Below are 16,580 nucleotides of genomic sequence, written 5' to 3' on the forward strand. Positions count from 1 at the left end.
GTGCCAGCACATTTTTCGCTTTTGTATTGGGAGAGTATTGTATATCACATAGAACTTCCTGTGGAGCTACATGCACTCAAAAAGTGGTCATCCAGACAGGATGTCTAGTGATTACAAGGTAACCTGAAGTACTAGAGCCAAATACAGAATATACTATAATGACTGCAGGAAAAAAAATAAGAACAGACCCTGCAAAAGTTATGCAAACTTAAACTGTATATAATATTTTACTGCAATAAATGTAAAGGTTTTTTTTTATGGGAATACACATTGGTGGCCTATATTCAGGTGCTTAAGGGAGCCTCTTTAATTTTTATCCTATAAAAGCTTGGAGGGGCCGCAATGATTGCTGCCTCTTTTTGCTGAACGATGGGTTGTCTCATGGCCATCAATGAGTATTCCTCGAAAACCCTTATTTGTGCTGTAGTACTAACATATTAAAAAAATCAATTAACATCTGTACTAATATATAGAAAAGTATAGCGTGTGTAATATATATATGTGTATACACACACATATATATATATATATATATATATATATATACATACACATATACATATAGATACACACACACACACACACACACACACACACACACACACACACACACACACACACACACACACACACACACACTTTAAAAAGGTGCCTACAACTAGAAAGTCATACAGGCAATTGAGCCAGCGTACAATGCCAGGAAAAAATCACTCTGCAATATATATTCGGTCGATAGATTTAGCAGCATTTGCAACTTTTTCTGTATTCTACCAAGTGCTTGTTAAAGTAATAAGTGGACTCCTAAAGTTAATAAATTTTACTTATAAGCATAACTAATGTGGAATTTCTCTACAAGTATGCAGAAAAAGAAGACGCTACATTATATATATTAAACAAAGTGATTTCCTGCTGCTTTACTTCCTGAAATCACTTGCAGGCCATTTAATCATTAATCAACCATATTAACTTTACAAAGAAAAAGGGTTGCTGAAAAGAGCCAGGTGATATTGGAAAGAGTGCAGTGCACAGGCTCTGGTGACCGCTGTATAGTCAACCACAATGCATACGGATGACTGTTGTTGTCTGAAATGGAGTCCACTATCATATTAGATAAATGTAACAGACTTCTTGCATGTCAATGAGTGAAAATAGCACCATTTCTTCCCATCTTTCTACAGGTTTATAATCAGATATTTAAACTTTTCTTGGGAGGGTCTAGGTGCAAGGTAGAACTTTATCAGATGTGTTCTTCCTTATCTTTCCTCATATTTTTAACATATCCTCAAATGCGAGGTGCATCTGACCACCTTTGAAAAATAAAAAAAAATATGATGTTGCGATACTCTGTCACAAGATGTCTATGCTAAATATGTCTATGCGTGGCCACCTATGTGGATTGCAGCGTGACAAGGGTTTTAAAAGCGTGTCGCGATATTGTATTAAATTGGTTTAAATGGGAAATTGAAGTCCTTAACCAAATTCAAGCAAAGGTAAGGGTGGACACATCTATTTTCCAAACTAACTTCCATTTTTGGGATTGATCAGGGATTTATAAACCATCAATGTGGGATTGGTGGGACTCAAACCGCATTTATGGAAGTACAGTTTAGACTTTATAAATATTCTTCTGATGGTGTCAGAACCCCTCCGGTCAATCATAGATGACCGATTCTAATGATAGGCCATCAATGTGTTTTTCTTGAAAACCATTTCAAGTGGTTTTACCATAATGTACACTTGCTAAATTTACTCAACAGCGGCAACCAATTTTTGAATAAATAATTGAATGAATGAATGAATGAATATTCACTACTACTAGGAACCAGTGACATCATCAACAATAATTGGCATAGTTATGAAAGTAAATGTCTACATTATATTATATTTTGGTTAACCTTAAAATGTAAGTCTACATTAAAAGCGAAGTATAATATAGCCTGTTTATGGAGTCATATTTACATAGAGGGCACATAAAAGCTCATTTTACATATCGTATAAAGTATTGCATGCTATTTACAAATTTCTTCACAATACCCAGGATCAAATTGATGTTTAGATATTTTTCTCCTAGTTATAGTGACTAAATCTATAGTCTAATGGATATTCTCCAGACAATATTTCAACTATACATTTAATACAAATAAAAATCACATCCAGATTTGTCAAAATCTTCAAGGGTATTCCAGGTATTTCAAGTATAGTTTCCATACCTCCCATAGAGTTCAATGGAGCTGAAGTGTGAATGCTCAGCCTCCACTGCATAGAACTCCTGCTTACCACAGGAGGGAAGAACAGGGCAAGGGGGGTGCTTACTGTTATAATGATGCATTGTGGTCCTAGCGGTCAGACCCCCACCTGTCCAACATTACTTATCCAAAGAATAGGTGATAAAGGTCAATGGAATAGCGCAGCAGTAGTGGTGTGGCAGAACAGCACATTTGGCAATTGCTGTAAAATACATCGGAGGACAAAATTCCTAAAACATGGATGCGAGTTTGTACCCTTAAAGCTCACTTGATGTTACATAATGATAACAGCATATACAGACAGATCCTTGCCCCAATTCAACAGCATATCACACCAGTTCAAAATGTGGGCTCGTTGGTTAGCACTATTGCCTTGCAGCCCTGGTGTCCTGGGTTGATATCCAATATACAGACAGGGAATTTAGATTGTGAGCACCAATGGGACAGTAAGTAAGAACAACCTGTATTTATGATGGGACCACGTCCACCACCTTACAACACCCCCCTCAGCAGTGATTGACAGGCTGATGCACAGTAGCCCCGTCAGTACTGCAGAGAGGGACGGGGGGAGTAGACCCCTCATGAATACATCAGACTCTTAACTAAGAGTCGGCTCTTTTCTATTATCGCTCCTATTTTGGATTTAGAAGAGTACGGACCTCTACCTGTAATATCCTGCCCTTACATAGGGCAGCATATTCAGCTGACAGGTCCACTTTAAGAGCAGATTTCTAAATGTTGTTTGTTGGATACTGAATGTTATAGGTAGCCCACTTCCCCAATTTGATAGATAAATGGTATTAATGTAACTTGTTTATTTCAATATTATTTATATAAATATATAAATATGGGTAGTTGTTATATAGATAATTATTTTATCTAAGCTTCTAGAATACCAATCCCATATCTGTCATATTTAAAACTTTCCACATATTATTGCCTTTCCATAACGTAAAAGTGAAAAAGTTTCTGACATGACATAAAACATGTCAGAACCTGGTATCGGTGGGGTTTTGGCGACAAGACCTCCACTGATCGCTAGAACCAGGGTATGTAGTACTCTTCAGAGTGCTCTGCACTATAACTCCCATCGGTAACACTTTAGGGCCATGGACTATAGCCAATAAGAGCTCCACATCCCCATCATGCCAGTTCCCCAGATACAGTACATGATCTTGTGACATACAAGAATAGAGGATTTTATGCACAATGGTTACCTTTACTCTAAAAGGAGAATTCATTTCTACATACTTTAAATTGGTTCAGCCTAAAACGCTTCTACCTGTTGCATACAGCATGACTGATGTGACATTCTGAATTCATGCACATAAAATACTCTTCTTACTCAAAGTCTTGATATAATAGTGATCTTGACCATCTAGAAGTTAGGTAATCTAACTATGCGGCATGTTGTATTGTGTGCCAACATGATAAAAACTGCCTCGAAGACAGTATAAACAACTGTCATGGTGATCAACACATCACCATTTTCACAAGGGTCTTATGAGTGGTTGGGTAATGGGCCATATCAGTCCTACAATCAACCCCGATTAGAATCTCTAAGGAGACTTATTTATATTCATATCCTATCAAGGATGGCCAGCAAACCATCTGTCTTATTCTGTCAGGTGTCTCAAAAAGCCACATACATCTCAGTGTCAAGAGGGCTCCCGAAGCAAGTGTCACATAGCGTGTCCCTAGCTGTCTCTTAAACACACAGGCATCTTCACTTCATTTAAAATGTTAACTGCTAATGATTGTTCTTTCCACTTAATGTCTTTAAACAAATGACACTGCCAACATTAGTCAAACAACTTGCAGGATTTTTCTTTGATGACCAATATCTGCCCATGCACCAGATTACAAGCTGTGTTATCACCAGAGATAAGATTTAGATTGCACAAATACTTCAAAGCATATCAGTTGTCATGGGGATACTAAACATTCTAAAATTATAGGATGAATTCCTGCGTTAAGCAGCACAAGAATGGGATTATTTACTTTAATGTAATGAATGATCATTACAATACTTTATTATTTAAGAGATTGCCCATTCAATTGGCTCGGCGTCAGTTTTCTATTCCAGTCCCGATAAACACTTCAACAGCATAAAATGTAAGAAAAAATAAAGACAATAGTTTGAATTATGCTTAAAAATATCTCAAATAGCCAAATTGTTCATATCAACAACGTAGCCTCAAGCTGGAATTTTCCCACTGAGACATTTTGCTGTTAATTGCCTCATTGTAGCGAAAGATGATTCCACCAGAGGAAAAAAAAACCTCCTCTCAACTTGCCTTGTGGCATTTAAACCACCTGTTGATAGTTTTAGCTATGTCTGAGTAGGTATTTAAAAAGAAAAGCCTTAAGAATCAACACTTTTTGGTCAATTAGTAAGAAGAAAGCAATGAACGTAGAACAGTTTTTTCTTCATACTTAACATTCTTTTCTTGAACCAAAACTCAAACACATACTTTTTGACACACCACATCTCTTCACATGGTCTGTGGTCATCCAGTAGATGGAATATCACTTGAATTTGGGCCGGTATTCCCTCACTACTACCTTATTCTTGGTCACATTATTTTTCAAAAATATATACAAATCAAGAAAGTATATTTCTCAAGCCATTATCCGAGCCTTAGATCTAATCAGATGGTATAGAACATGTTTCTCTAGATAGAGAGAAGATAAACATTTTTTTTAATGAGGATTTGGTCTAAATCTCGAAAAAAGCCTTGTATTAAAACTAATTACCAAACATCCGCAAGCCTGAAAGTCAACGATCTTCTGGCTTTGAAGACAATTATCAAGCATATCACTAAAAATAGACTGTCAACAGACCTTATAGATTAGTGTATGAATGCCTTCACTGACCGCAAATACTGGTAACAGAACTTAATGTGACCTATCCACACAGTAGTCTAGATCTCAAGGCCTTCAAGATGAACTACATACAACACAGAGTTCTTAAAGACTTTGGATAACAAAGTGAAGTCCAAGCCAATGGCACAGAACCTTAAGTTATGGAAGTATCATAGAATTAATACGGTTGATGACCTGAAATCACATAATAACTATGTGAGAAGTTCCCGAATAAAACTCATCATAGTGTTTTCTTATCTAGACGTGGCAAATACTCCACCTTAAAAATAGCTATAAGTCTGAAATCCAATATATCCACATACAGTAGATGTAGAATAAGGCCCATCCACAGTTCCACAACCATTCCTCATTCACTCAGATGTATCAGGAAAAAAAATTGCGACTGTGTACAAAAAACATCCGATGGAATTACCATGAGAGATATGGTACAAGCATTCTGTTATGAAGGCTTTTTCCAACATTCCTACACACAGCAATAGAAGATTAAATATAGGCTCAATTCTTTCTGTTCACTGAAACAATCTTGTAAGCATCTGGGTTTTCGAAGGAATAAAAGAATCTAGTTACGTTTTCTTTCTCTCTTTTTTTTTTTATTCCTTTGAGCTCTTTTGATTTGACTGTTCATAGCTGAGCCATCCTTGAGTGATGTCAAAAATAGCTTTTGAAAATAAATGGTGAGCCTACAAGAGCATTCAGATATATTCTTGTTGGACTTTCCACTGCAGATTTCTGCTGCAACTTGAAACAGCTGCTTGATTTAAATGTATCTCAGGCATCACATTGTGATACCCATAGCCTGTTAAATCTGTGGAAATGGCAAATCTCCCTGGTGAAGTCTACAAATAAAGTCTTCTCAACCAACGGCGGGATACTTAACCCTTTTGGTACCAAAGCAGTGGTGCTACTCAAACGAACAGAAGGTTAATGTTTCTTGATGGGGAAGAATTATAGTCTCTCAAGATAACCCTACTTTAAAATAAATAGTTCAGGGTGATAAAAAAAATGCCTGAAAGGGCTTAAAATACAGATGTATCAGAGCTAAATTTATTATTTAACTATTTAGGGGCAACACTGTGCATTATGGAAATTGAACAAGCCATGATAACGCAGGAGTTGGTGTACCTATAGTACTGTGTGAAAGATAACATTTTAAGATATAGCAACGAGCCACACCAAATGACAATCTCCGCTCTACTACATCTACAATTACTTTATAGATTCATAGAATAACCAATAAATATATGAAACACAACAGAAAGTAAAATAAATAATAACACGTTCATTCCTATGAAGCCATGGCTGATGAAATAATAAGACCTTGCAAAAATTGACTTAACCCATTCATTGTTCATCTCTAACCAATAGCCAAAAAGTTGCAATATTTTTTTGCCAATTAAGCCAAAGTTAGGTAACAAGTGTATAGGTAATTGGCAATAACAGTTATCACACCATGATTATCAAAGTATTTGAAGGCCCTGGTACCCAACCATTGTTGAGGGCGCAGATACTATTTTGTATTTATGCAATCAATCTATAAAACAGAATAAAAAGCTATGATGCTATACCGGAGGGGAGTTTAATGCACTGACTCTGACGGATACAATATCACGATTTATTATCCATAGTTTTTTTTTAGGACTGCCGGTAAACCTAATACAATACCTTAACTAAAGGGGGTCATCACAATGCAGCACCAAAAAGTAAAATTAAAAATTCAGCTCTGCTTTTTTTTTTTTCAATTTTTTTGAATAGTCAATGTTCTACTCTATTATGGTTTTTGAAAATAATACCTTTAAAAAAAAAAACTAAAAAAAGGCTGATTATCTCAGAATATAAAAGTATACCAATGAATAGGATAGTAGCATTACCATTATCCACTTAAGCTACTACGTGACAGGATTTGGCAAGGGTCTCATATTAGCATATAGGTAATATTAGTAGCCCATATAGTATTACAGGTGGAACAAATTTTACCTGTGAACAAGACTGAGTGATAGTAAGGTTAATGCTAAACTATCTCATAATGGGAAACCCTTAGAAATGGTATACAAACATTACAACTTCATCTCTGCCTAAGTAATACTAATCCCCTTCAAAAGGCTTTATAGAACCTGAAACATTATCAATGAAAGGGAAGAAGATGAATGAACACAATACATTTCTAGCTCATGTTGTGGTTGGGTACCACAGTCAAAGCAAAATTTTAAAATTTTAAGCGGTCTAAGGAAATTAACACTTTTGCCAAACTTCATCACAGCGATTATTTACACAATTAGCAAAAACAGTCGAATTTGTAAACACTTCATCACGTTGACGCTGAGTAATGATGTACAGTACATCCTCGCCGAGATGCTGCCTCATCAACCAGACCAAAACACATTATGAAAATATAAATGTTTTTTGCAAAAAATAGATACTATTTTATTATACACACACACACATATTTTATATATCATACATATAAAATCTGATTTTATATATATATATATATATATATATACACACACACACACACACACACACACACACAAATAAAACAGTAAAAATTTGGCTCATGATACATAACGCAATGTAGAAGAAAACATTTCAAATGAAAAAATAAATAAATCGAAGATTATTAGAATTTTCCGCTTAACTTTAGGTGCAACAGGTGAATTAAATATCACCTGATGAATATACAGCCTAAAAATAATGTAATAAGCACCAAGAATCAAGGCCAAACGCTGAGAGACACGTAAAGCGCTGTTTAGAAACAAAAAAAACCTCAAGAATCATTGATATAGCGAACACAATTACGTGTCTATAGTGTTACCAGCACTTGTAATAGAGGAACAACATGTTCTAAATAAAAAGATCTAAGACTATACTCAGTGACTGACAGCAATATCTTAATCCGTGGGGGGGGGTGAAAGAAATGTTTACAAAACAAAAACATAAAAATAAGTGTAATAACAGAAAATTCACGCTGGAGCGATTACTCTATGTGACACTTCAATCATACGGGACATAGGAGAGTGTGAATATTTTATTAGGGAAATCATCTGTAGCTCGCCTGGATGGGGTTAAGTGAAGTCATTTAAGATCCTCTGCAAGTGACATAATTTAACCTCTTTCCTACAAACAGGTACCAGGCGAAACTATTTTCCTTATGAAATATTTACAGACCCAGTTTCATTGCAGACTCTGGGCTGAATAAGGAAGGGAGATGGCCTTTTATTTTTTTAATAACTTGTTAACCTATTAGTTGCCAGTGAAGAAAGGGTCTCAATTATTGTCTCTTAGTAAATCGATTAATTACGATCACATATATTAGATCTTAGTTTATATACTGATGCAGCAGAGCTGAATTTCTCTTTTAGCTTTACAGAATAGCATTGTGATAACGCTTTACATCACCTGCAGTCCTATGTAAAAGTAGTAATACGTAACGATCTGGCAATATGATGGACCAAATCATAAACTCAGCTCTGCTGCATCTTTATGCACTGTAGATGATGCTCATAATGTATGTAACAATGTAAAGTATAGGCACCCAGTTTCATTAGACACAGTAGACTGTCTGGAATAAGGAAGGGTGATGTCCCTTTTTTTTAAAAGAAAAAAGCTGGTTCATTTTTTGGTGCCAGTAAGGGAAGGGCAAATAGTGGACAAAATATTGTCTCGAAGCAAATTGCTTAATTGTTGTAATATCTATTACATTTTAGCTTATATACAAATGTAGCAGGGCTGATTTTATTATGCATGTTTCACGCTTTATGTTACTATCAGTCCTATGTAAAACTAGTAATAGGTTCTGATATTGCAACGTGTTGTGCTGATGACAAACTCAGCTCTGCTGCATCTTTATGTACCTGATGCCCATCACATATCACATATGTAACAAAGAATAAACACATTATTAAGCACTAATAGTCTACATTATATATCCCCCGCCCGAACTGGCCAAAGATCTCAGACCTCTCAGTGGTGGTGAAGGGGTTAAATCCCAGGACTGGAGTAAACATGCTGGCATGGAAGATTTCAACCATCCAAGTCCCATTATGTGACAAATCCCAAGCTTTAGAATGACTCATTCATAGAGAGGAGCAGTGTCAAAAAAAAATCCTCTTTTGTTCAGGCAAAACAAAAACAAAGAATTAACAGCAGTTTGTGTCTGGCTGTGAACTAAGTTAATATACGCTGCTGCTGGAGACGAGAATGCAGAGTTCCTGGCAACAGGCAGCATTTTCATGCTGAAGTAATTACAACACATTTTCGTATTAGCGTTTCCTAATTGCAGGAAATTAGACTCATGCCTTATTAAGACAAGAATTTCATATATAAAGAGGAAAAAAAAATACACAGGCCTGACATATTCTATAGCACCATAAAAAAAAGACTGCACAGAAGATTACATCGAAAATCACCTTATGTTTAAAGGGAAAGGAAATCCTGTGCTACAATAGATAGATATGAGATTAGATAGATAGATAGATAGATAGATAGATAGATAGATAGATAGATAGATAGATAGATAGATAGATAGATCGATCGATCGATCGATAGATGGATAGCATATTTCTCACACACATGAATATACAGATGTAACTCCGCATTAGAGTATGTTCACACACGGCATATATGTCAGCGACGGTCTCATTCATCTGTATGGGGCACATGCTACAGAAACAACGCCCTTCACACACATAGAACTAATTTTCAGTGACAAGTTTCAGCAACAAGTCGCGTGTGAATATACCCTTAAGAGAATGTAGTAGGTTTAATAAGCAGTCCTATGTAAAACTATAGAAACATTATTGTATGGTCATAATAATGACTTGTACCAAATGACAAACTAAAAACTGCCGGTTACACCTGTGACGATAAAAATGTGTAATTCATTTTTTTATTTTTTCAATGTCGCACGTGTCTTGTAGTAAAGTGACGTCTGCTGTTAAAATAGGTCATTGCCAAACATCACGATACAACTTTGAGGCTACATGATATATTACGCTAGCCTAAAGCATACGGTTTCTAGTCTTTACAGAGAAGCTACAATGTTACTGATACGTTTATATTTGGTTTATTTAGTTCTTTGGATTTAACAAATTCTGTAAAACGTTGATACAATATTGAAACATTACTGACATCTCAGTTACACTGTACTAGGTGCTATCCCTGGGCATAATGGAAGTCCCATAACATTATTGGTTACATTGGATAGAACTGTTATAGCACAAATATTATACCAATAAATAGGAGACCGAGGGCAGATTAGTCCCAATAGATATCTACACGCTACGTCTCCTGACTGGCAAGCAGCAGATAAACTGCATTGTTGTGCAATTTGCGAACACGTGGAGTTTCCATTAAAGTCAGCAGAGGTTCATGAGGGATGTCACACAATCTGGTCACTTCACCCACATGTCCCTGGCCTGTAATGCAGCATTCTTAAGCAGCAAGGGGAGGGTTAACAATGGTCCCTGTCCACGCACACAAACGTATATATATATACATATAAATATATATAAATATAAAGGTCCGTTTAATTGCATTGCTGTTGTGACACCTTCCGCACCATCTTTTATCTATGTTTAATAAACGCAACGTGAAAAGAACATCTTCTAATTGCTCAGTTAATCTCAGTGTTACATATTTTGCAGAGAATTGCGCTACTGTATTCTGTAAAGTCCTCCCCACCCCCCTTTGTGGGAAATAATTTTCTCTACACAATGATTCATTATTTTATGGACTATAGAAATTCTCATTCTGCAGATCCATTTTCTAGTGTTTTGCTATCAGTGACTCAGGGAAAAGAATCTACAGATGTATCAATTATTTAAGTTGTGTTAATCAGAAGCATACTGGACTCTAATGCCTCTCAAGGGTTTCTGAGCAAGAGAGACGTTTTATCCTAAAAATCAATATATCATGATATAATCCAAGGACTCAATCAATACCCTTGACAATATGTATAGATTAACCCTCTTGTTGCCTCTTAAAACATAAAACTGCACCACTGGCAACGCAGTGCTCATAGAAGTCCCATTGGGAAGGTTCTGTAAAGTTTGCTGTTAACCCCTGTATTGCTGGACAACAGAAGCTCACTTTCTACGCGGATCATTTTGGCGTCCTAGACGTCGGCGACAAATCCTTGCCACCTTTTCCGCTTTATTTATTTTTAAGGACTTTATTTTTCTACAGCTGCGTTGATTGGCTGATTAATTGTTGATTAGGAATGCGGCAAGATCAATCATTTTCTCCAGCTTTGCATGAATACTTGCCACTAATTGAATCTGACAGTCCAGATTTTTCCTTCCACTAAATTTAAAATACAAACACATGCAGGTCTCTCGCAAGGTCTCTGGTCAAAATGAGTTCAACAGTCACAACAGTTCCAAATAGGAAAAAATGAAAATTCTCAGCTCCCAAACTAAAAGAGAACAAACGATACTTGCAGTTAACGGGGTTGGACTGGAGAAAATTACTGACACCTAAGTAAAGAAAGGCTAATTTAAACAAGAAGTACTAGGATGCAAAGTCGTGATTGAATTTTATCCACAATTTTACCATCTACCATTTGGCTTGGAAGGGCACGAAGAATTCCACTAAACATTATACTCCTGACACCAAATTGTTGCCAATGGGAAACAAAACTCCTCTTGCTTCTAAGCAATTAGGAATAATTATATGTCCAATTAAGAGGTTTTAATGTGTGTGCATGTGGGGGGGGGGGGGCTGGTATTGTAATGGTATACGGGAAATAATACTAGACTTCTACTGAAGTTTTTGTAAGCCAATACTAGCAACCTTAATAGTATTTAGCAATAAACCACATCATAAAACAAAGCAATAAAATATTTGCACAACATGCAATATAATATATATTAATATAATATACAATTACAATATTATAACAAAATATAATTGGATTCGCTAATTGCATTCTCCAAGCAACGAATGACTACAATTGGAGGGGCAAGCCAAAAATACAAACACGATTTTCAGTAATTGTATATAAAAAATATATTTAAAAAAATACATAAATGTAGCTTTCTCAACCTATTGAAAGTAACAAGAGTCTAATGATAAGGTGTAAGTAGTATTTACAGAAGACAAACAGTGCAGAATGCGGTTGTAAATTGTGTCACTGCTTGTCATTTGATAAATGACTCCTAAATCACCTATTTCACAGCAAGCATTGAATACTCAAGGTAATAAAATAGGTTTAAGTCATAACTTTCTAGAAGGGGTGTATAAAATATTGAAAGTAACAAGAGTCTAATGATAAGTATAAAATATAACTATAATTCTCAAGTTCCCTTTTTACTATCTTCTTAAGGACAAAATAAAAAACTAAAAAAAACCTAAAAAAAAAAACAAAGACTCAAAGTCTTAAGCTAAAGCCTGATATAAATCACCAAACAAGATACATGACAGCAATGTAAACAAACATGTAAAATGCACACACAGGCACGCCACCATGTGCTTTATTATATACATAAAGCTGTACTAAACAGAACATTCTTTTACAAAAAAGAACTTGGCTTCGTAAGTGGGGGCCATGTGATTTTATTTTTGTTGAGTATTTTTTTATTTTTTAAAACAGCTCTGAGTTCTTATTTTTGTTTTCTCAACTTGTTTTATAAATTTGGGGATTAAAAAACATCAAAGCAGTGTCCACATAGAAGCCAAGTTTTAGAGGATCAGTGTGACAAGTCGCAGCATGATAGATGTTGTTCTTGATAAACGACTTGTTCAAAAGACACACTGTAGCTTTCATTTCCTGACCAAAACACACTTTTAATTTGCAACAGCAGAGAAGGCAGGAGTGCGAGTCAGTCCCTAATTCCCAGCTTTTCAGGCCAAAACAAAATACCACAACTGCACTGCATTCAATAGACAATATTTACCCCTGGGAAACCTCCCCTCCCACACACAAATCCAATACATATTAGAAATTGTATTTTGTAACTGTGATGGTTATTCGTTCATATGGTCACCCTCACCTCTTACTTTCATCATATAGCAATGTGAATACATGATTCTTTATTTTTTGCCTTTTCTTAATAAGAAAAATAAATCACCTTTTTTTTGCACTATTTTAATTATTTTTTTAAAAATATGAAAAAAGAAACATTAACTATATATTAATTTTAGTGACTAAAATAATGCCTAGCGTGCAGACCTCTGCCCCATGTACAATGTACTATTGCTTATTTCAAATTTATAAATGTAATATCCTTCTCATCACCAACTGAAGTCCAATCTGCTCAGAATATATATTACAGCTTTAAGATCACACAGGGAAATCTCCCATCTGGCAATCAAATTCGCTTCAACAGCTCCGGGAAAAAAGGTTCTGCTCTCTACAAAACATTTCCCGGTGCAGATTATTTGCATGCAAAATAAACAGTCTACTTATTGATCTTTTAATGTCAACAAGTACCACAAATTAAAAAAAAAAGGTAATCCAATAGATTTCATTAAACGTGTGTGTATTCACGTCCCCATATGAGTTAACAAAATAGATAGACATACAGATTTATCTTTACTGATATTTATTTATATGCACTTTTTAATACTACAAATCCTTAGAATGGCCTCCGCAGCTTCTATGATAATCTCTTAATATCTAGGAATGTATCCTTCAAATTTTATGAGCCTTTTATGGTACTTTTTTTTTCAACACACTCTAAAAATATTAAAACCTCAAAAATCTCCTTAAATCCTTCCTACCGCATCTCCGCTGACCTTTAGTATAGTAAGGTGGGGATAAGGAATGAGAGAGAGAAAAGGTTAAAAAAAAGGCAGAAGCTATTTTGCTCAAACAATTAAAAAGTTAAAAAAAACAAAAAACAAAAAATCACATCAAAAAGAATCAACACACACAAAATAACCTTTTGCAACCGGATCAGTAAGCAAATCGATTACCAGCTATATTTAGTTCTAAACAGGATTTTGCCAATTATATTGAAATGGTTATAATGAAAGAAAAAAACAGATGAAACAAGAAAAATTATTTAAAAAAATGAATAAGAATAATAACAAAATACTAGAATATATGCCATAGCTCTGTTATTAGAGAAAAAAATAATAATACTGACTCTTCCACCACCAGTTCAAGTTATGACCCTAGAACCATGAAACTTGCATATTATGATGAGATCATGGACAATAGTTGAGTGTCAAAAATAATAATAATACAAAAGGCAAAATAAGAATTAAGAGAAGTTTTGAGAATCCCTGAGTATTTGCATGCATGAAGTGCAAACAGTTCAACTTCCCCCCACCCCCAAATGCTATTAAGCTGTCATTATTATATTACACACATGTGAAGTAAATTCCAAAACTGACATACCATATACACTGCTGCTGCTGATCATGTCTTTAGTGCCAGCACAAGATGCGGAATGGGATTTTTTCACAAGCAGGAATTCCAAAGGTTGATTTTCATTAAAGCCACTTTTCCTCTCAGCTATCAAATGTCACTGCCTTGAAACGTGGGCCCTTTCGTCAGGTATTCATTTAACCTACATGCATATAATTAAGGGCGGAAAAACAACATCAACACAAGAGGTCTCACATCACAAAGAACAGGGAGAAGTGCAACAAAAAGCAAAGGAGATACAAAACTGAGTTACAGTCACTCATTCAAACCAACAGGAATAACGTGACTTTATCAAATTAAGAATCTACACCCCTTGACCCTAGATAACAATATGCCCACCATGCTGCTTACCTCCCCCCATCATTGATGATTTTCTATTAACAATGCCCATAACTGTTGCAGTCCTAAACTTTCTTTGCAATAACCCAAAACCCAGTTCTGACCCACTCAAGAACTTTACTTGTACTCTAGTCTTGCCACACCCAACTTTCTTAAACCATATTTACAATTAAATAGCCATTGCAATAAAACATTTAAAAAAATAGCCCCATATCCAGGAATGACTCAGTGCTGCACCCAGGAAGGAGCCAGTAGATACAAATACAGAACAGATACCTTGTTTCGAAATAGACATTTCCTAATTCATGTCAATATGTACAAACTCCTATTATTATAAAAGATCTACAATGTAAATAAACTGCAAAGCCCAGACTGAAGAACAAAACACTGACTGCAGCAGCCCCACAACAAGGAGATAAGGAGCCACCACTTACCTGCATGTGTAACACTGGCAGCAGATGGGTTACTGAAGCATTGATCTGCTGTATTAGCTGATGAATGGGAAATCTCTTCAAGTGAAAGCAGCAGTTCATGATTTGGATCAGCAGCAGAGAGTTCTGCACATGCTGCAACAGAGGACACTCACTCTGCTATAGCAATAGGGATGTTATTTGCAGTCTCCAAAGGAAACAATCAATGCAGATTTAAAAGGGGAGGAAAAAATAGAAAAAGCTTCAAGTTTTAATTTGTGTTTCTAGCATAAACCCCTCACCACCAGGGTTGCAATCTTGTTTTCCTTGTATGTGGGGGTTGGACTGGTGGAAGCATCAGACTGGCTTCTGATGGATGTGCAGTGGTCACTCCCCTTGTCCCTGCCCCTCTCTCTCTCTCTCTCTCCAGCTTGAGGTTTGCATGGTCTGCTAGCACTTCCTCCTCTGTGCAGGGCTCACTGACCAAATGCTTAGACAACAATCCTCCATGTATTTAGCTCAGGCATTGCATTGTGCAAGGACTGGAGGGTATGAAGCTTTCTCATTGTGATCATCAGCAGCAGGGATACAGGAGGCAGCAAGCCTGCACCATGCAGTAGGGGGTGTTTGCAGAAGGGCTGATGGATGGCTGTGCACTCACACACTGGGATTTTCAACCAGAGGCTTTGCATGGGGCACTTGCCAGTGATTTACTGCAGTACATGTGTGAGGCAGGGGCAGGTTTGCTGCTCTTTTGTCTGGGGGAGAGTGCGACAAATGATGCTGGATGCGACACATATTACTAAACTTAACACTTGTGCTGTTTTTGTAGGGCAGGACTGGGATGGAACTGCAGAGATAGGAAAACGCTGCTGCTGCAGAAGCTCTTTGCGGCAGGTGGTAAATAAGTGCAACATTTATTTTAAGGTAGATTTGTAAAGGAGTTCTGCAGCACCGAATATATAGAAAGGCAAAGGTATATATACATAGAGAGATTCCTTTAATTTCCCTCGCTTAGTTATTTCACTAATGTGTATGATTTGTGGCTTTTACTAAATTACATTAACACTTCTGAGATCATGTGCGTGTGTATGTATGTATGTATGTATATATATATATATATATATATATATATATACACAAAAACTCAAGTCTAGAATTATCAGGACCTGAGTAAATAATTTAAGACGACTGCCCAAAATAAAATTCTAACAAAATTTGCTACAATCACTATGAATTTTTAAGGAAACCCCAACATTGTTTTTCAACATTTACATTTCTGCAATTTTTGTAAGATTATTTTGCAGAAGAAGATGCTAAACTGTCAGA

At 36.0% G+C, this 16,580-nt stretch overlaps 1 protein-coding gene across 1 annotated transcript in view; it reads right to left on the reverse strand.

Annotated features, from left to right (window-relative positions):
• FIGN (fidgetin, microtubule severing factor) overlaps positions 1–15,724 on the reverse strand; it is a 118,240-nt gene extending 102,516 nt beyond the window's left edge. The window contains exons 1-2 of the mRNA XM_075829372.1: positions 15,276–15,724; positions 14,473–14,644 (exon numbers count right to left, since the gene is read on the reverse strand). Of these exons, the coding sequence (XP_075685487.1) occupies positions 14,473–14,497 (25 nt within the window). The 5' untranslated portion in view covers positions 14,498–14,644; positions 15,276–15,724. The remainder of the gene's footprint in view (positions 1–14,472; positions 14,645–15,275) is intronic.
• Positions 15,725–16,580: the final 856 nt, after the last annotated feature.

This window comes from Rhinoderma darwinii, chromosome 6, assembly GCF_050947455.1.
Source record: "Rhinoderma darwinii isolate aRhiDar2 chromosome 6, aRhiDar2.hap1, whole genome shotgun sequence".
NCBI lineage: Eukaryota > Metazoa > Chordata > Amphibia > Anura > Rhinodermatidae > Rhinoderma > Rhinoderma darwinii.